Source organism: Amaranthus tricolor, chromosome 15, assembly GCF_026212465.1.
Source record: "Amaranthus tricolor cultivar Red isolate AtriRed21 chromosome 15, ASM2621246v1, whole genome shotgun sequence".
NCBI lineage: Eukaryota > Viridiplantae > Streptophyta > Magnoliopsida > Caryophyllales > Amaranthaceae > Amaranthus > Amaranthus tricolor.
This window is the reverse complement of record NC_080061.1, coordinates 19,728,995-19,751,303: the sequence shown is the minus strand read 5'-3', so window position 1 is coordinate 19,751,303 and position 22,309 is coordinate 19,728,995. Positions and strand designations below refer to the sequence as shown.

At 32.1% G+C, this 22,309-nt stretch overlaps 2 protein-coding genes across 4 annotated transcripts; one reads left to right on the top strand and one right to left on the bottom strand.

Annotated features, from left to right (window-relative positions):
• Positions 1 to 1,946: 1,946 nt before the first annotated feature.
• Positions 1,947 to 7,168, top strand: LOC130801572 (UDP-galactose/UDP-glucose transporter 7). Of its 3 annotated transcripts, none has more exons than XM_057665443.1 (7): positions 1,947 to 2,485; positions 3,636 to 3,744; positions 3,861 to 4,106; positions 4,793 to 4,903; positions 5,058 to 5,216; positions 5,318 to 5,461; positions 5,575 to 7,168. In XM_057665443.1, exons 1-7 carry the CDS (start codon positions 2,445 to 2,447, stop codon positions 5,746 to 5,748), a joined length of 984 nt encoding a protein of 327 aa, XP_057521426.1. In that variant the 5' UTR covers positions 1,947 to 2,444; the 3' UTR covers positions 5,749 to 7,168. The 3 variants fall into 3 exon arrangements, with proteins under 3 accessions (XP_057521426.1, XP_057521427.1, XP_057521428.1); XM_057665444.1 differs by having other exon boundaries at positions 1,948 to 2,485; positions 3,639 to 3,744; XM_057665445.1 differs by having other exon boundaries at positions 1,948 to 2,485; positions 3,611 to 3,744.
• Positions 7,169 to 14,267: 7,099 nt separating this feature from the next.
• LOC130801298 (uncharacterized) lies at positions 14,268 to 17,518 on the bottom strand. Its single transcript, XM_057665114.1, has 5 exons — positions 17,368 to 17,518; positions 17,163 to 17,279; positions 16,821 to 16,893; positions 14,572 to 14,679; positions 14,268 to 14,480 (listed from the first exon to the last, which is right to left on the bottom strand). Exons 1-5 carry the CDS (start codon positions 17,484 to 17,486, stop codon positions 14,379 to 14,381), a joined length of 519 nt encoding a protein of 172 aa, XP_057521097.1. The 5' UTR covers positions 17,487 to 17,518; the 3' UTR covers positions 14,268 to 14,378.
• Between the last annotated feature and the right edge of the window lie 4,791 nt (positions 17,519 to 22,309).

Sequence of the window (22,309 nt, the reverse complement as noted above, 5' to 3'; positions counted from 1 at the left end):
GGCTTGTGCTAATTTGTCTTTTCTACTGCATTTTCTATATTAGCTATGGTTGCACATTTCCTATTAGTTTGCACATTTTCCAATGGGAAGATTTATTTTAGGTTGATTTCTAGTTACTCTAAGTGTTCAGTCCATTTGTTTCTTGCACTTTTTCTTTCCTTGAAACCTCTGTTGCACTTTGTACTTGGAATGTCATATATTTTGTGTACTCTATTTAGCAACTAAATGAACAAATTGTTATTTGTCTTATTTACACCTTGTTTTGCTGATTATTTTCTATAGTAAAATTTTGCTTCTTTTAGTTATTTATCATTTTAATTAACAATTGTGTTACTTATACTTTGTTTTGTAGATTCCATATTAAAAGCAAAGCAGGGGTAATAGTGAGTCGTGCGATTAAAGAAATTGAGCAAAATTTAAAACTTTACACTGTTATTTGTTTATACCTAGATGTGTTTTTTTTTAATGTTTATCAAGATGTACAAGTTATTTATACAATTTTACTTATTATTTGTGTTGAATGTGTGTTTGGAGGTTGAATACATTGAGATAAATAGATATTATTATGTTAGATTGTTAATTATTGGTCTTTTTATTTTCATATTTTTTATAAATGTAAATGCTATTTTCTTTAATTGGTATTTCAAAGTTAAATGCAATTATCTCAAGTGTTACCACTTCGATGAATATAACAATATTTTAAGAAGAAAAAATATAACTAATGTGACACACTTAGGTGTCACAACTGTTTCAAAAATTTGACATTTATACATGTCATAATTAAAGTAAGTTGTCGCAATTATTGTGACATTCATAAGCCGTCACAATTTTTGTTGTGACATGCAATTTTGCAACAGCTTCTACCAAGTGTCACCAACTTTTTTTGTGACATTTATAAATGTTAAAATTTGTCCATTATGAATGTCACAATTGGGCCTTTTTTTAAGTGTTACTTTCATCATTTGTTCTGTTGGCATCATCGAACTCGATCATCAAATTATTAATTGTTAACCCTGTAATTTAGAGGAAACAAACTTTAAAAAAATAAAATAAAAAATAAAAAATAAAATAAAAAAGTGTAGAATATTGTATACATGATGCAAAGTTTAAATTAAAGTGTAGGATTAGAATTACCTTTTTTCAAGCTTGATAAATTTCGTTCATCATTTACTGATTTATTGGATCATGAAAAATACCTTGAATATTTTGGTTATGATTCACTGATTGAATTTGGTTTGTGAAATACTCAAAATCTATCATTTTCTCCATTATTTAGTTTTACTTTGATCTTCATATGGTCTAGCAAATATGGTGATGAGGAAAGAAGAAAACTTACAAGTTTTGTTGAGATTCAAGACAGTAATTGCTTTAGTAAATTTTGAGGTTAACAATCACGTTGTATTGTATGGGAAGAGGAAACAGTTGCCTTGGTGACTCGGTGCAACAAATCAGTGTCTTTCCCTTATTTTTTGTTTTTTATTTTCTAAAATAAAAAATATCATTGTGAAGTGTGCTGTTTCGAGGTTTGAGGGTCATCTCTATAAGAAACGGTCAAATCAGAAAGTTATTGATTCCTATAGAATCCAAGTCATTGAGGGTGACCACACCACCACCCAATACACAAGTTTAAAGTTAGTTAGGAATCAAACAAAGTTATCGTAATTCCCACATGGATAAACTCATCAACTTTTCAAAGAATCAAGTAATTAATGCGGTTAATGTGCTTCTTTTTCATGGATTGCCTTGAGATTGGGGATACCTATTTAATTATATTATTTTTTGAAATGATGATCCCTATTTTATTAATGTCACACTCATTTCTTGATTGATTTTGTTGTAATTAAATGTACAAGTTTAGTAATATATTAATTATACACTAGTCTTACTTACACCATTTCCACTAGTCATAAATATTAAAAAATTAATTGATTTATAATGTAATTCTATTATTATATAGTTTTTAAATATTGTCAAAAATACAAGAGTTAATAATATATAAAGTTGAATAAAGTAGGAATGAATATTACTACAATTTATAAATTATTATTTTTTAAGACTTGTAAACTGTAGTAATGTAGAAGCAAGGAAGCATTGAAGCTTCCTCCTCATTCCCACAAATACAATCACAACCAACAATTTTCTCTTACTTAACTCTCTCTTAAGCTAAGCCGACATGTAAAATTAATCTCTGTAATCTATATAATCTCTCTATATATAAAGTTATTCATCAAAACATGTAAATTAAACCCTGGGTTATCTTTTAATTCTTTCTAATTCCATCTTGTAAATTTGCATCTGGGTTTTATCAAATCATCTGAATTTGTAAATCAAATCTGCTATGAAGTTGCATGTTGGATTGAATCACCAATTGATTTCATAAAACAATAAAGAATATCGGGAGATCATCATAGAAAAAAGCTTGATTCTTTATACTACCATTTCCGATGGAAGCTCGTTCAGATTTAGAAGCCCCTCATGTTCTCAGGTTCGTTTTTTTTTTGTTTGTTTCTTCTTTATATACTTTTATTTATTGTTTGGTTCTTTGATTTATAAGTTTCAAATCATATGAATTTTTTTTATTGGTGGATGATGAGTGAATTGTTTTATGGATAAGGATCAAGGATGATAGATAATGTTCAATACTTTTTTCTTTAAAGGGGTTTTTATTAGATCAAAGTGAGCAAATCTTTCCATTGTTTTATTGCCTTATTAGTTCAAGTCACATCATTGATTTGACAATCAAGTGGTTACTAGTATTAACACAAATGGTGGATTTTTCATAAGATGTACTTTTATTATGCTATAGTATTGGAACTCTCTGGTTAATTACATTAGAATTGTTATTATTTCCCCTATTTGATATCAATTATTTAACGGGCTGTAAATTAAAAAAAGGTGGACATTAATGGATTGTTGTGCTAATTATTTATGATATTAGTATTGCATGTGCTTAAGCGAATAAACTTGATAGTCCATACTTTATAAGTACGTTAAGATGTCATACATCACTGTTTACTGTCAGGGTGGTGAGTAGTAATGGTGGTCCAATTAGTGTGGGCTCCAAAATAAGTACTATTCCATCCTTTTTGAATTGCATGAGAAATTGGTGTATTTTTAAAAGTGGTAATAAATGAAGAGAAAAAATGAATTGTGTGAATAAAATTAAAATTGAGTTAAAATGTGCTGATGAGGTTAAAAAAAAGTGGTGAATTATTGTCCAAAAATAAAAATAATAGTAAATTAAGTGAAACGGACCATAATGGAAAATGATGCAAATTCAATCAGATGTTAGGGAGAATAAAAAAATAAAGTGAGGTGGATGATCTTGTACTCCTATATTCTTTGATAGGACTGTAAAAGCTGCGGTTAGTTCACAGCATTTTGTCAGAAAGTTCCAGAGAACTTGTTCCTTTGAAATCTTCATTAATGCTAAAGTACAAATATGTAGGAAATGAAACTATGTCCTATGGGAGCCACCATCGAGGTTATTACTGTGAGAATTAATTGTTTACTTTACCACTATATTTGTAGAGGAGTACTATTTTATGGGGCCAAAGGGAGTATCACATTATAATTTTTATAATATGTTGAACATTTATGTGTTTTATAGTTGGTTGATGGGTGTTGCTTGCCAGCAGTTTAATTTCTGCCTTGTCTTATGGAGTTGCTTCGATGGCCATGGTCTTTATCAACAAGGCAATCCTCATGGAATACTCGTACTCCATGACACTTCTCATCGTCCAGGTATGTGAATCATATGTTTTTCTAAACGAACTCAGCATAGTACTCAGTAACAAAATGTTGCATTGTTTTATGCTTTATTTCATTCAATTGGTTATAATGTTGTTTATGCTTATTAGCAAATAGCGACTGCTGTGCTTATTCACGTTGGTCGGGTGATGGGATACACAAAGGCCAAGGCTTTGAGCATGGATACTGCTAAGAAGCTTATTTGGGTGTCACTTTTCTATAATGCCAATGTAGCCTTTGCTTTAGCAAGCTTGAAAGGAGTTAACATTCCCATGTACATTGCTATCAAAAGACTTACACCACTTGCTGTACTGGTTGCTGGACTCTTTTCAGGAAAGAAACAACCTTCGAGACAGGTTTGAATTCCTTATAAATATTTTTGAAATCTTTAGTTGTTTTTGAAATCTTTTCAGGAAAGAAATCTTTAGTTGCTGGATTCTTTTTGAAACCTTCAAGATTAGGCATGCTAATACAGTGGAGTTTCATCTGTGTGTAGGGAGTTAAGAGTTGAGGGAAAGAGTTATAGTTATTTGGTTTTGGATTATAATGAACTACAGTAAATCATATGCACTTTCTGTATATGTGAAGTTGCAAATGATGTTTCCTATAAAAGATTAACTATTCATTCGCACAAGGCCCAAATCGCAAACCTGGTCTAGGTGGATGTCACTTAATGATATTAGAGTAATAAAGTATTGGATTAGGATGGAATTAGCTGGTGTGTTTTCTAGATTAGGATGGAAATATTAGGTGTGCAGTAGTACAATTCCACTTTAGGAACTTATATGTTGCCTTATTTCAAAATAGCCATTCTGCATATTAATGGCAAGCTAAATGCAACTGACTGCCATACCCAGATATATGTCAAAGTGCACTAGGTAGGAGAGACAGTTACAAGTTTTTGGATTTTAGCTATATAAATATCTTCCATCCTTAGCTATCATCTTCAGTATTGAGGATAAAAGTGAAAGATTAGCTTATTTTCCTTATGATATATACAATTTGTGTGTTAACTCTACAGTTTCACTTTGCTGTTGTTCAGGTCAGTCTTTCAGTGATCCTAACAGCTACTGGGGTTATTATCGCAGCACTTGGAGATTTTTCCTTCGACATTTTCGGTTACAGCTTGGCACTGACTTCTGTCTTTTTTCAGGTAATCTCTTTTCTTTTTCTTTCTAAATTCTATTTTAATATGTTCTTTTCATTTCGCCTTGAGCTATCCATGCTTTTTCTTTGGTTTCATCCTTACAAGATACAAAGGACATACTTGTGCGTGTGGAGTTATACAGTGCTCATTCTGGTTGCAGACCATGTACCTAGTGTTAGTTGAGAAGTCTGGTGCAGAGGATGGGTTTTCGTCCGTGGAGATAATGTTCTATAATAGTTTTTTATCTCTTCCCTTTCTTCTATTGATCGTTGTTGCAACAAGAGAAATTCCTGATTCGCTATCGCTGTTATTTGCCAAGGTAAGAAATCTATTAGTAGTCCTTACTCAAGCTTGAAGACATTTTTGTTGTTTGGGTCATCAGTCGTTTTTCTAATGAGAATTTAAATTTTGGAATGATAGAGTTCTTCACTATCATTTTTAGTGATCTTCGCTGCATCTCTAATCATGGGCATTGCTCTCAACTTCACCATGTTCTTGTGTACGATCGTCAATTCAGCTCTAACGACGACTATTGTTGGAGTTCTGAAAGGTGTTGGCTCCACGGTAGGCATCACTTAAAGACTTATCCGGGAATATTACATGAAGATTGATTTTTGTTTCTCGATTGATTGTTTTCTTTGTTTCACGTTAATTTTATTAATTTGTTGGATTGTCAGACACTGGGATTCGTGTTGCTCGGAGGAGTAGAAGTACACGCTTTGAATGTGAGTGGATTAGTGATCAACACAGCAGGAGGTGTGTGGTATTCTTATGCAAAATACCAGGAGAAGAAAAGGAAGCTACCTAAGACGCCTCTTCATGATGTGAAAATAACAGTTTTTGGCTCATAAATTTCTTTTTCATTACTCCGATCATATGTCTTTGCCCTTTGTGCGTAAGCAAGTGATGGCATCCATTAATCTTAAATTTATTATTTTATACTTGTTTCATACAAAGCTCAAAGCTGCGGTAATCCTACATTCATTCTTTTGAAGATTAAAATGGAATTCCATTAAGCAGTAACCCATCCACTCAAATATGAACTGTAACAAAACACTTTTCATGTTCAGAGCATCTACATCAACACCAAAGTCTCCTGTTACAATCTTCTTTTTTTATTTGTAAAATCAATTTTATTGATGCATTTATTACAATTTTGGATCCTAATATGTTCATTTATGTAGCGATGATGAACATTTTAGCAAACTGCTTGATTTTTTGAAGGTTTAGAAAGGGATGAGGCGTTTGATTAGATTAGGGTAGGGACACAATGTGTAGTGAGACCAGGAAGGTTGTTTATAATAAAACTAACTTAAGAAAAGAATAACATATTAAGTGATTTCCCACGCCTCCCATTATAACATAACCATTCAATACAATTCTTTACTATAACAATTTAGCATATATTTTTCTAATAATTAAACTACCTTCTTGTTAATATTTGAAATGTGAGAGATATACACACACAAAGAAGGAAACAAAAACTCTCATATATTGATCATGAAGCTAATGACACTCACTAACTAACTAAGTAACTGCAATAAAGGATTAACTTGTGGTTAACCATTACAATCTTGAGTGCCAACACCCCCGCAGGCTACAACCCCAAGCTTGAACAAGAATATGATCTACATTCTACAATCATTGAAGCAAATCTGTGTCTGAATCCGAGGTTTTCTTGCTAGAGTCGCATACATTTGGCAGTGACACCATCCAAATACTTCGTATGGACCTCACTACTATAAAGCTACAATCAAATAGAAACTCATAACTTGAAAATCCAAATAGACTCTTTATATGAAATCAATGAGCAAATCCTTAACACCCTTTCTTAGATTGATATCAGATTAACTTGGATGAATAGAGCAGTATCATCAAACCCAAAACAATCAAAACCCATCAAAGAAAAAACAAAACAAAACGAATTCAATAGCACCAAATGATCTCAATCAACTGAAATCAACAGTAACCATCAAATGGAAACCCTAAGAATCTCTTTAAATTTCTGGATACGAGAATCATCAAAGATCCGGTAGCACCCACTGAGCCAAGTCACAAGGACGTCGTACTCGAAACTCACAAATTTACGACGCAATGGCGCGCCCAATTCATCTCTGACATAGCCATGACACCAAACCATTTCCAAGAAGAGAGAAATACTTACTAATCACTATCTACTGGCACTGAGAATCATGTGATTAGGAACCTGACCACCTGTGTGGATGATCTTCACCCTACATAGGTCAGACAAAGACCTAACAAAATCACTCAATTTAGAGTAACCAAGGGAGGCATGGTCAAGGTCTAGCCAAAAAATTGACTTGAAATCGGTTTTCAAAGATGATAGGGAATAATATTCGCCTCCTGAATTTTTAAGGATTGTGGAAGCCATTTCTTGAAAGTAGCAAACCAAAAAGGCTTATCTTGGCCACAATTCTGTGGTCTGTAGGCGTGGTGCAAATGTGGTGGGTCTCCGAAGTAGCAGCTGCAAATTTCTCATGCTTGAAGGTAACAAAACAAAAACTAAAAAAACACCAAAAATCAATTCTCCCAATTTGAGCACCAACAACAAATTGCAAAACGCAATCAAGATTCATGAAAGACAATGTAGTACAATGACTACACTTCAATTTCTCAATCAATGTTATACCCTCAAAACTTGAAAAATCAATCAATAGCAATTATAATTGCTTCTTCAAAAATGTGTGAATCTATAGCCACACAAATATCAACAAAGTGTAAATCTGTAGTCACATAAACATCAACAATGTGTGAATCTGTAGTCCCACAAACAATTCATTAAGCACCTCGTGTGCATGAATGAAAAATGGGTAAAAACCCTAAAAATCAAAATTATTCAATTTGGATTGAAAATTACAACAATTAGTAAGGAAAATCTTCTATTTAATTGCAGTAACAAAGAACTAAAAAGATTAAATCAAACTCATAAGAAAAATAATTGAACCTAATAAATCTTCTTGACTTTTTCAAGAAAATAAGAAAACCAGTGGACCATTATAATGGCAAAAAACCAGGTTCATTGGCATCATATTGGTCCTAGTACAATTGAACCTTATGCCTCTACCCTGTCTTCCATTCTTGTATAATTTTCAATAGACCGCCAAATGTTCACAGACTTTATTGCTTTTACGTGTTTCTGCAATCAACAACCTTTCTTTAATGGCGGACAAGGAGTAATAACGCCATTTGTGAGAACATTTCTAACCAACAAATTGGAGAAAAATAAAAAAAAATGGAGCAACATTAGGATCTTAATCCCGCTCCGATATCATGTTAATATTTGGAATATGAGAGATATACACACACAAAGAAGAAGGAAACAAAAACTCTCATATATTGATCATGAAGAGAAACAGATACATATATATAAGGAGACTAATCAAGAAAGCTAATGACACTCACTAATTAACTAAGTAACTACAGTAAAGGATTAACTTGTTATGGTTAACCATTACAATCTTGAGTGCCAACACTTCTACAATATATTAATTAATAACTATATAACTTAGTTAAATAGAATTCAATGATTAATTAAAATTCAGAAATAACCGATAATAAGCTAAGCAATTAAGTTGATGTAGGTTGAGCTATATGTTGGACTTGTGTGAGCTTGTAAGACTTCAATGGTGTGACATCAAACCATGTTTGTCATGTGAAAATGTGAAAAAAATAAGAGCATTGTACAACTTTATTCCAAAAATAAGCTCCGTAAAAAATTTATTCCCAAAATAAGCGTCCGTACATCCAAACCTAGGTTTGGTATAAGTCGCTGTTACTAACAGCGAATTAAAAAAAAATAAATATTTTTTTTTTGATTCGCTGTTAGTATCAGCGACTTAAGTCTTCTTCATTATTTCAGTTACTTCCTCATTCCAACCTACGAGTTTAAGGAGTTGACTGGTCAACTCCTTAAGTCGTTGTTAGTAACAGCAACTTAGGCTTTTATTTAATTTTTTTTTTATTTTCGCTGTTAGTAACAGCGACTTATACCAAGCCTAGGTTTGGATGTACGGATGCTTATTTTGGGAATAAAGTTTTCACGGAGCTTATTTTTGGAATAAAGTTGTTCAATGCTCTTATTTTTTTCAAATTATCTTTGTCATGTTTTTGTCTTTGCAAACTTGTAATGTTTTACTTGGGTCGCCAACATGAGAACCAACCAAAACAAACTCAGAAATTTGAAATCTGTAGGCTAAAAAAAATTAATTAAATAGAACTAAGAATCAAACTTATTCCAAAAGTAAGCGCGAAATTCCCAAACCTGAGGTTTGGGGCTGTTCGCAGTTAGTAACTGCGAACAGGTCAAAGCAGACAAAATAGCTGTTCGCAGTTAGTAACTGCGAACAGCTATTTGACCTAAAAAAAAAAATTTTTTTTTTAAATATTTTTTTAGGTCAAATAGTTGTTCGCAGTTAGTAAGTGCGAACAGCTATTTTGATATTTTTTTTTTAGGTCAAATAGCTGTTCGCAGTTAGTAAGTGCGAACAGCTATTTTGTCTTTTTTGACCTGTTCGCAGTTACTAACTGCGAACGGCCCCAAACCTCAGGTTTGGGAATTTCACGCTTACTTTTGGAATAAGTTTGATTCTTAGTTTATTTTGTTATGTTTTTTATTTTTTCACTTATGTTTTTCAAATTTTCAACAAACTCCTCATATTGGGCCAGACCCAAGACATGAAATATGGGGTTGCACAACATAAAAACAAAGCATAATTAACTTAAATTTTAAGTTTGGATTAAAAATTAGGTGGAATGATGATGTGATTAAAAATAGGAAACAAAGGAAGTATAAAGGGAATATCACTAATCGAGTGAAGCTATATAACCAATTCAATGCATTTGATTTTTCAATTCATGTTTTTCAGAATAGGATTTTTTTTTTTTTTTTACATTTTGTGTTAAAAATAATTTAAGTAACTATAGTAGCCCTAATTTTAAACCTCTTTTAATCTTAGCTTAAATAGCCTTGAGTATGGATTAGTGCTAGTAACTTATCTAGTTATTTATCCTTAAGTGCCAAATATAATGAGAGTTTCATTTTATTTTTTTTTAAACTTTTAAGTTTGAATAAACCAAGTCTTATTTTGTTTAGTGTTATTATTATACTAAAGTAAATATTTTCAATGTATTTAGTTTTGTTAAAGTTTATTTGATTTACTAAAATAACATTTATTTCCTTCTAAACTTGTTTGATTTGATAAACATATTAATTTGGTTTCTTATGATAAAACTTTATAGTATTTGCAAATAATTTCATAAACTATGTTAACAAAAGCTTATTTTAAGAGATTTAATAAAAGTAGTTATATATGAATATAAAGAAAACACATTTATCTAATTACAATATATTATGAAAAAAAAAATTATAATGATAATATAGTTATTTGGTATATAAAAAACAAGTTTTCGTTATGGTTTTATATTGTTTTCAAACAAAAGTATACTATTTTCTAAAAACAAGTATTTTAGATTTTTTTTTCTCAAAACTATTATCTTACTTCTAAAATTATTTAAAAATAGTAAATGAGTATATTTTAACCTCATCTTTTACTATATCATCTACATACATGTTATTGAAGATATTAAACCATTAATTAAGGTAGCTTGTGGAATAATTAAAGAAAAGAGTGTAGATTTGTACAAAGGTCAGGTTCAGTGACAATTTTGCAGGATCTGAAAGATACCCTAATCTACCTAAGCTATACCCTATATAATTGAGTGCTACCACTTGAAAACTTTTCCTAACACTCTAAACTTTCTATGGGTACCTTACAAGACCTTATATCCCTCTAAAAATGAGAGATTCATCCCCATCTTTCTACCCCTTCATCTCAACAGTTTCTGGCAACTTATATACCTTTAACAAATCATCCTTTTGCTCCCAAATTCTCTTAATAAGTGCCTCATATTTTTATACTATAATATTCTAGACATCCTAAGCTTTCCATTGATACCTCACACGCATATATACAAGCTCTATAAATCCCTCATCCTCAAGCAAACATTCACAATTTGTTGTTCTTTTTGGTCAGTTGTATACATGGACACAATTTAAAGTATTTACCCATTTTTCTCTTCATGCATGTATAAATAAACCTTATAGTGATCTCATGCAAAAAATTTCTCACATTTTAGACCCAAGAATTGCATCAATTGGAGCATGAAAGGTTATGTTTTGCCCTCAAACATTTTGGACAACTAAGAGTAAGCCAATTTCGAACACCTTCTGTTTTATGGATTTTTGACCATCGTCTACTCATTTTAACACTATAGTTTGCTCTTAAAAAATATGAGTCTTGGAGTTGTGAGAAATTAGACACTTGAATCATTGAATTTGGAGTTCGGAGCTAGAGGTTATGAGCATTTTAGTAAGACATGCCGAAAAGGGACTTATAATGGTGAGAGATTTGGACTTTAAGTTGAATGTGGAATTTATAATTGGAGTTAGAGATAAAGATAGAAAATAATTTTATCATTTTCTATGCCGAGATCATCAACTTCTATGAGGTTCTAGAATTATTATTTTGGGAGCTTGGATTATTATTCTTGAAATCTTGAAGAGTATTCTTGGAGCTTATTTTCTCTTAATTTGGAGTTCTTATTTCTTATTATTTCTCTTGCATCCTTGGTGGCTCATGGTACAAACTTCTTAAACTTCTTACTCTGTGACATTTATATTATATTTACTTGAGTATGTGAAACATATGACAATATGTTAGATTGATTTAATTTATATCTTGCATGTTGACTTAAAGTACGGATAACATACTTTTGTGTTCAAAGTAAAAAGAAAGTGCTTATTATAACTTTAAGTATATGCATGTTATAAATTGAAAATTTATGGTATTTTATATATATTAATGTTAGAAATGTTATTCATATGTTTATATTATAAATTGTCAAGTATTGCGATTATTACTCGAAATTGGTATTAAATTAAAGTCACAAAAGGAAAATATATAAATCTAAGATTTTCTCATTTATATGATACTAAAGATGGATATATGTTTTATTATGTGTATTTTTACTTTAGTGTTCGTGCATGTAAATTTTATGAATTTCTATTATGTGAAAATGCGTAAAAATGGTGTTTTGAGGTGTTTTGTCAAGTTATTGTTGTGAGTGAATTTTGTGTGAGCTTAGTAACTTTAGAAATGTATTTTATATGAACTCCACAGTAGATATGTTAAAAAATCGTTTAGGTTTATTTCTTTAAAGTTATTTCATTAAAATAGTTATTAATGGAATTTTAACTGATAAAATATTTTTTAATATATTAAAGGGGGTTAAATATAATATTAATGGATAAAATAGTTTATAAAATCATATTATTATTTTTCCTACAAGTTTGGACCAAAATATAAACTTTTTGTATTTTTTCTATGAAATTTTACTAAGTGTTTTATTACTTACCGAAAAAACCTAAAATGTTAAAATATAAAATGATTACTAAATGAAGTTATTTCGAGCTATAATTGTAACAACCCGACTTACCTTTGACTGGGTAAACAGGGTCATCACTGGGTTCGTTTTCCAAGAAACTGAAATCACACTTCTAAAACTCAAGCAAAGGGGTCACAAGCTCTTCAACGTGACTAACTCAGCTAAATCTCAAAACCAACATCTAACTAATACAAAAGATAATCATATAATTCTCTACAAGTCCGATATAACCAGCACAACCAAAAAAAATTTACATTTATCCAAAATCCTAATACAAATCTACAAATTCCTACGTGCTCAGCTCAATATACATCCTTGAAACGCTATTCAACACCGTTAACCCATCGTTCTCGACCGGTTCCGATCTATAATCAAACTAAAAGACGGAAACAACAGAAAGTCAGATTAAACTGAATGAGAAGTAACAATCCAAACAACAAAACATAGCAATTCAAATCATAGGTTTAAAAAGCAACATCAGTTCCCTAGATCTATGTGCGCACAGGGAGTCTAGTTGAGAGGAACATCCATAGCTCTAAGGCTATGTCACTCTCGGGTAAAGCTAGTCAATATCTCAATGACAATTCGTGTAGCAGGAGCGGCACTCTCGATACATAATTAACATTAATAATTATACTTAAGATAAATAATGCGGAAGTGTAAAACGCCGAACTACTAAAAACCATTTGAAATAAAAAAAATCGTTCAAAACATAAGTAAAAAATATATCTTACAACTGAGAAAATATAAAATGAGGTTTACTTAAATACGATAAAAAAACATAAGTGCAATATAGTCATGAAGTAAGATCATTGAAGCTAAGTCCTCGACAGAATAATTAAAGTTGCAGCCTGGATCGAAACCTGAGCTAATTTTTCCTGCAAAATACTGTCATCCATAATACGGATGACAGCCGATTAAATCGGTCAGCAATAAAGCCGAGTACAATTTTCTCAACAAGCTTATGATGCGATAGTTAAATCATGCTTACAAAATAATCATCAAGCACAATATAGAAGATTATTACTCATTATTGACCTTTACTAAGCCATTAAGTTACATTCTCAATACTTGCAAAAGTTCATTACTGCTACTAAATACTTGGTAACCTTAATGCTTATTTAATCAAGTTCAATTAAGCCTCATAGCTTTACCATCATAGCACATCACAAGATCACAACAATAATGACAACTGATATATGTAAGGGTCTGGTTAGGTGAGGACCATAGTCCTAAACCCTAAGCTTATTTTACGTGCCCGCTAACACGGACGTCGGGATTTTACATCCCGGTCCATGGTTCGACGTTACCTTACTATCAGAGTCATACAATCAATATCATGCAATATCAAACAAGACTCTAAACCGAAATAGTTTACATTCTTATAAGTCAAACTTGCACTAGTAAAAATTTTGACAATTCTACCCTTTTAATAGAAACAAATTACTAGTATCTAATAAATTAATATTCATTAAATAACAAATTTTCGTAGCTATAGTAAGATTCCTGAGGCTAAACTAAGTCATATTACACTAGTGGAAAAAACCTCGTTTGCTGCGGTTTTTTTGCCATTATTTGCTGCGGTTTTGGCCCCCAGCAATAGTGATAGCAGCAAATGTCCTACTCTAAATGCTGCGGTTCAAAACCGCAGCAAATAAGGGCATTATTTGCTGCGGTCATGGGCTAAAACCGCAGCAAATAATTGGTGTTATTTGCTGCGGTCAGGGGGAAAAACCGCAGCAATAAGTGTGGCATTATTTGCTGCGGTCTGGCCTAAAACCGCAGCAATAAGTCTCTTTTTTTTTTCTTTTTCTGTTTAATCCTTATAATAATGCAATAATATTACAATGTAATAACAGTGATTAATCCAATGATAATCACAGATAATCAACATTAATCTCTTTGTAAGAATAAACTCTCGCTCGTATATATATATAATATAATATGTACGTACATATATATATATATATATACATTAAATAAACTATAAAAAATAATCAATACTAATTACAATTTATCAAGGACAAATATTAGCAAGATACACGGCAATCTTGTCTTTTAATTCGCGCATCTCTTCACTTCTCAAAGCGCGTGTTTCCCTCGGAATGTCGTTTAAAACCTATATTATAATATTAAAATAAAAGTTATTAATATAGAAACATTAGATTTTACCAATAATATATTTAATTAAGAACGTAACAAATACTTACGGCATCTATATTTTCGACTCCAAATTCCTTCACGGAATTTATAATATCGTCCATAAACTTCAGCGCGTAGTAGCCGCAGTCAACGGAAGAAGGAGGTTGTTGAAAGCACTAAGAGAAAATAGAAGTTAGTGTCAAAAACGGTTAAAAACGCATAAAATCGCAACTTAACACATAAATTCTAGAATATGACTATCATTTTCAATTCTAACAACTTCTACACAATAATATATACCAAATAGTGTTGTGTGCCATGTTTCGTGCAAAACAAACAAAGTTTGAGCTACTTTACGCGCGGAATTGACAAAAACGCTTAAAAACGCATAAAATCGCAACTTAACTTCTAATTTCTAGCATATGACTATTATTATCAATTCTAACCATTTCAACACAATAATATATGCCAAATAGTGTTGTGTGCCAAGTTTCGTGCATAACAAACCAAGTTTGAGTACTTTACGCGCGAAATTGACAAAAACGCTTAAAACGCATAAAATCGCAACTTAACTTCTAATTTATAGCATATGACTATTATTATCAATTCTAACCATTTCAACACAATAATATATGCCAAATAGTGTTGTGTGCCAAGTTTCGTGCATAACAAACCATGTTTGACCTACTTTACGCGCGAAATTGACAAAAAAGCTTAAAAACCCATAAAATCGCAACTTAACTTCTAATTTCTAGCATATGACTATTATTATCAAATATAACCATTTCAACACAATAATATATGCCAAATAGTGTTGTGTGCCAAGTTTCGTGCATAACAAACCATGTTTGACCTACTTTACGCGCGAAATTGACAAAAGCGCTTAAAAACGTATAAAATCGCAACTTAACTTCTAATTTCTAGCATATGACTATTATTATCAAGTCTAACCATTTCAACACAATAATATATGCCAAATAGTGTTGTGTGCCAAGTTTCGTGCATAACAAACCATGTTTGACCTACTTTACGCGCGAAATTGACAAATAAAAACGCGAAATTGACAGCATCAAACTAGTGACCAGACCACCTTGCACGACACGTGGAGACCAAACCTATGCATCCAGGACCTAGGCTAAAGTGGAAATGGAATCTTGGTACTTGGATCTAGCTATCAAGGTCCTAAAACCATTCTAACAATCCCCGTGGACTCCTAGAAGCTGAGCCGAAGGAGGGCTGGTCGACAGTTTGCTAGATCAGAATTTTGTTTAAGTGTTTGTGGTTGTTTCGTGTTCTTTTCATGATCATTTGTAGTTTTTGACTGTGTCATTAATCAAAGCTTACGCAAAACATTAATCCTTGCATAACCAAGGCCTTAATCAGCCCCGGTTTCGCATCAAAACCAAGTTTGAGTACTTTACGCGCGAAATTGACAAAAACGCTTAAAAACGCATAAAATCGCAACTTAACTTCTAATTTCTAGCATATGACTATTATTATCAATTCTAAACATTTCAACACAATAATATATGCCAAATAGTGTTGTGTGCCAAGTTTCGTGCATAACAAACCATGTTTGACCTACTTTACGCGCGAAATTGACAAAAACGCTTAAAAACCCATAAAATCGCAACTTAACTTCTAATTTCTAGAATATGACTATTATTATCAAGTATAACCATTTCAACACAATAATATATGCCAAATAGTGTTGTGTGCCAAGTTTCGTGCATAACAAACCATGTTTGACCTACTTTACGCGCGAAATTGACAAAAACGCTTAAAAACGCATAAAATCGCAACTTAACTTCTAATTTCTAGCATATGACTATTATTATCAATTCTAACCATTTCAACACAATAATATATGCCAAATAGTGTTGTGTGCCAAGTTTCGTGCATAACAAACCATGTTTGACCTACTTTACGCGCGAAATTGACAAAAACGCTTAAAAACGCATAAAATCGCAACTTAACTTCTAATTTCTAGCATATGACTATTATTATCAATTCTAACCATTTCAACACAATAATATATGCCAAATAGTGTTGTGTGCCAAGTTTCGTGCATAACAAACCATGTTTGACCTACTTTACGCGCGAAATTCACAAAAACGCTTAAAAACGCATAAGATCACAACTTAACTTCTAATTTCTAGCATATGACTATTATTATCAATTCTAACCATTTCAACTCAATAATATATGCCAAATAGTGTTGTGTGCCATGTTTCGTGCATAACAAACCATGTTTGACCTACTTTACGCGCGAAATTGACAAAAACGCTTAAAAACCCATAAAATCGAATTTGTGTACCTTTCTTGCTATCCATTTTGGAAATGTGGCTCTGGATGTAGATCCCATTTGTCCACGCACTCTTTTCATTGCGCTGAAACGCATGGGAAAAGTAATACCATTTATATATATATATATATATATATATATATATATATATATATATATATATATATATATATATATATATATATATATATATATATATATATATATATATATATATATATATATATATATATATATATATATATATATATATATATATATATATATATATATATATATATATATATATATATATATATATATATATATAACACTTAATTAAATCAAATTGGTAAAATAATTAATATTACGTACGCATTCAACAATGCTTTGAATCTTGTGTTGCGAGGTGGGCTGTTAGGTTTTTGTAATGAGTCGAAGACGTGCACAGTGTTCGTTAAAGGACATATGATCAAAAGTATCCAATGCAAACTACAAACACAAATTTAAAATCAACAAATTAGAGATTAGGTGACTTTAAAAATCAAAAGATAAGTTCAATTTCAAAAATAAAACTTACTCTTCCCAATATGGAGCCAGAATGAATGTGTGTTTAGATGCAAGGGAATTAGTCAAAGCAGTCTCAATGTATGCTCTGACGACATCTGGATCATTTCTACATTTACTACCCGAAATCATCTCCGGACAAAACCATCGAATTTTTATTGGAGGTTCGCAAGAATTTACCTCCTCGTAAACCGCTCTAAACTCACAAATAAGAGAATTTTGTTAGTAATTTGATGATTAAAACAATTAAACAACAATGCCTAACTTGTAAGATAATGAACATCACCTCATGTAGACATGGAAAAGAGCTACGTTCAGCATCTCTCCTCTCAAAAATTGCCCGATGTCACTAGGACCAATAATTACATACGGGTCTTCTGAAAAGCAGTATTGCTCCTTCCGCAGGGGCAACATGATTGGGTCCTCCTCACTTATGCGAGATGCACAATAATGCAGCCATTTGCAATCTTGAGAGAGATCTTTTAGCTCCTCATCAGTCAAAATTGGAGTGCTTGGCATCGACTTTGACCCAGTCGACACCTTTGCTGAGGAACCGACCTCTCTACAAGATCCCTTTGGACTCTTTTGCTATTTCAATTTATACAATTAAATTAGTGTGAGCATGCAATTAAAAAAATAAAAATAAATAAGGTACAAATGATTCTTACCATGTTAGTGAATCGGACCCAAGCATATGGCCATGTGACGAAACTACCTAGGGCGTCTGATAGTTTCTCAAGGCTCCATGCTGGCATTGGAATTGGGAGTGAGAAATCTTCAAACCCCTTTACAATAGTCTCCACGGCCACACTGATGTGGCCACTTGTAACAGGCATTGAATGCACTGTTTGGCCCTCTTAATTTGGCTGTGCCATACCATATGCAACCTCAGTTAAGTCGCCATCACTAGCAACACCTAACTGAGGCAGCAAAAGAGAACAAGGAGTCGCCTCCTGAAAATTGTGTCGTTTAGTATAATAAGCATCATAATAAAATTTTAATTACGCGTTGCAATTTAAATTAATAAGTGCTTATATATTTAAAAACTATGTACCTGTAGCACTGGCTCCGGAGTTGGCTCCGGATTTTGAGCAACGAAGTTTATGTTTTCCGGTGTGGTGTTTTCCCCTTCAGGGGTATTAGTAAAGAGCTGGGGTGCTACGGGGGTAATGGGCTCGGGTGTTGGCTCGACCAAAGCGTTAGAATCCCCATGTTGACTTCCCTGATCCTCGACAATCAGGTTTGCCAAGTCCACAATGGGTGCACCCATCTTTCGCAACACGGTGGCCACCTTCACAAGAACGTCCTTCGTAATCTCCGCTCGGAGGGTTGCTGCTTCTTCCCGCAGTGCCGTTCGGGATTAAGTAGCAACACACTCTTTGCCGAATGCCTTCTGTAACCCCACGTGAACGCCTCCTTTTCCGACTACCCGTCCACTGTGGTCTTTCCCTAAGACCATATGCAATGCGTCAACATTGCCTTTTGGGGTGAACTCCCCCGTAGCTTCTTTTTCCTTCCAGCCCATCTGTTCAAATAAAAAGTGACATATATAGTAATTAGTATAAGTACATCAAAGCCAAAGTGTAACAGGCTCAAATTTCTTAATCTTAATCTTCTTCCGAAATTTCTTTTCGAATTCCTAATCCTTTGGTTATCTAATTCAAATCACCTTTAATTCCTAAACCTTATTCCGATTTTTGTAATTTCTTCCAAATATTAAACTTAAAAATATATTTATATTCTTAAATTTCTTTATAAGCACTAAAATATTATTTTATTATTTTATACTACAAAAAGTAAAATTTTAATATTATATTTACGGTTTTATTAAAACGTTACGTTTCAATTTCGTTTCCTTAAACTAACTTTACTACTTATCATTTTAACTTTAAAACTTTGATTTAATTATTTTATACCTAAAAATTAACTATATTTTTTTATTAACTTTAAGTATAGTTTTAACTAAAATTTTCTAAGTAAACTTTCATATTTTCATAATCAAACCTTAATCATACTTTCCCATTAATCTAAAACATTTCACTAGCATAAACTAGAACAAAAATTTGATGAATCAAAATTCTTTCTACATCAATCCATAATGTTCATCACTTACACAAGCTATCACCATTTCCTTACACAAGTTAACCTTCTTCTACACTCCAAATTCTTACACATCCACTTACACACTCCAACTCTTACACATTCACTTACACACTCTAAATTACTTACACAAGTTAACCTTCTTTTTCATACAATCTTATGAACTAAAAAGTTGCCCAAAACCCATTATAAATACCCCTCCTTAGCCATGAGATCACTTACACCCCCATCATCAAATCTTTCTACCATTCTTTCTTATATCTTCACTTCATTAACATCTTACTAACTTTATACCCTTTTTATTTGTTGAAGAATCAAATGAAGATGGAGCTTGATCTTATCACTTCTTAAGCCGATAATCATCAACTTTTAAAAAGTCAAGTATTATCTTTTGGAGCTTGGATATCTTTTTCTTTTGGGTAATTGAAGATCTACTTCTTTGAAGCTTGGAACCTTGAAGACTTTCTTTTGGAACTTATTTCCTTAAGTTCTTATTTTTCTATTATTATTCTCTTACTTGGTTTAGCACCACCTTCGGAGGAAAATGGTACACATTTTCTTAACTCTCTCGTTATGTGATATTTATTTATGGTTACTCGATAATATAAAAGCATGATCAACATGATTTTATTTTAGTCATTTAAACTTTATATGGTAATATTAAAGTTATATCCAGTTTAGTGATATTTTCGTCAAAACAATAATACTTTTGGGACACTCAAAAAAAAAAAGTCATATATATGGAAATTTTTGATTAATATGATAATATAGATATATATTAATTTTACTAGTTAAATAAACTTATGTGTTTAAAATGATTTCATATCATCTTGGTGTTTTGATATTTTTTTGTTGGACTCAAGTAATTATAAAGAATTATTAATCGGTTTATCGGTAAAATAGTCAAACAAATTTGTTAAAATGCTTAGCATTGTTTTTCTTGAAAACTCATTTCATATAGATTTTGGACCCTTAATAATTTGTCGGATTATGTTATTTTTATAGTGATGATAGATCCGTTTTACTATTTTACTGGTTATTTGATAAAATATGTTATTAAGTACTTAGAAATATTACCCTTGACTGTTATGATTATTTATGACACAATAATGACTTAGTTTAGCCTCAGGAATCTTAGTATAGCTACGAAAATTTGTTATTTAATTAAATATTAATTTATTAGATACTAGTAATTTGTTTCTACTAAAAGGGTAGAATTGTCAAAAATTTGACTAGTGGAAGTTTGACTTATAAGAATGTAAACTATTTCGGTTTAGAGTCTTGTTTGATATTGCATGATATTGATTGTATGACTCTGATAGTAAGGTAACGTCGAACCATGGACCGGCATGTAAAATCCCGGCGTCCGTGTTAGCCGGCACGTAAAATGCGGTGTCAGACAGGGGGTCCGAGAAAAACCCATCCTGTGAAGTCTCGAGCATAACAGTATTGAGAGGAGTGACGACTCCCACCACATTTAGGAATTAGGACTACGGTCCTCACCTAACCAGACCCTTACATATATCAGTTGTCATTATTGTTGTGATCTTGTGATGTGCTATGATGGTAAAGCTATGAGGCTTAATTGAACTTGATTAAATAAGCATTAAGGTTACCAAGTATTTAGTAGCAGTAATGAACTTCTGCAAGTATTGAGAATGTAACTTAATGGCTTAGTAAAGGTCAATAATGAGTAATAACCTTCTATATTGTGCTTGATGATTATTTTGTAAGCATGATTTAACTATCGCATCATAAGCTTATTGAGAAAATTGTACTCGGCTTTATCGCTGACCGATTTAATCGGCTGTCATCCGTATTATGGATGACAGTATTTTGCAGGAAAAAAAATTAGCTCAGGTTTCGATCCAGGCCGCAACTTTAATTATTCTATCGAGGACTTAGCTTCAATGATTTTACTTGATGACTATATTGTACTTATGTTTTTTTTCGTATTTAAGTAAACCTTATTTTATATTTTCTCAGTTGTAAGATATATTTTTACTTATGTTTTGAACATTTTTTTTATTTCAAATGGTTTTTAGCAGTTCGGCGTTTTACACTTCCGCATTAATTATCTTAAGTATAATTATTAATGTTAATTATGTAACGAGAGTGCCGCTCCTGCTACACGTGGTATCAGAGCTAAAGTTACTCGAATCTTGGAATTTTAGTTCCATGTGAAAGGCTCGATAGCTGACTAAAAAAAAAATACATATATATAAATTAAAAAAAAAAAAAGAAGAAAAAAAGAAAAGAATTTCAAATGATTTTCAAAACAAGTCTTCCTAAAAATTCTATTTGTTTTCTATGTGCTTATGTGACTATGTGTAAAATTACGTGCCAGATTAATTAAGTTAATGTGAAAGTCAATCACATGTTTAAAAATTTTTTTTAGGTAAGAAATGGCGTAACTTCATCTGATCACGAAGCTAGAGTTCGAGAGCTAGAAGCACAACTAGCTCGGATGGAAAGGACAAATGAGCGACTGATCACCCTCATGGAGAATCAGGCTCAAGAGGCCAATGACGACGGGAAATACTTTAAGAATATGGCATATCATCGACCGCCGCAATACAACGGAGAAGCTGATCCGGTTCGCTTCGAAAATTGGCTCGCAGAGATGGAGAAACTTTTAGAGGTCATTAACTGTCCAGCACACCTAAAAGTAAAGCTGGCTTCCTTCTACCTATCTGGTCCAGCAGAGTTATGGTGGCGTTCTATCAAGGCCACTATGACTGATACCTTTTGAGATGATTTCCTTATAACTCTTCGTCAACAATTCTATCCTCCATCACTCCAACGGAAAAAGGAGAATGAGTTCTTACATCTTCGTCAGGGTCTTATGACCGTGA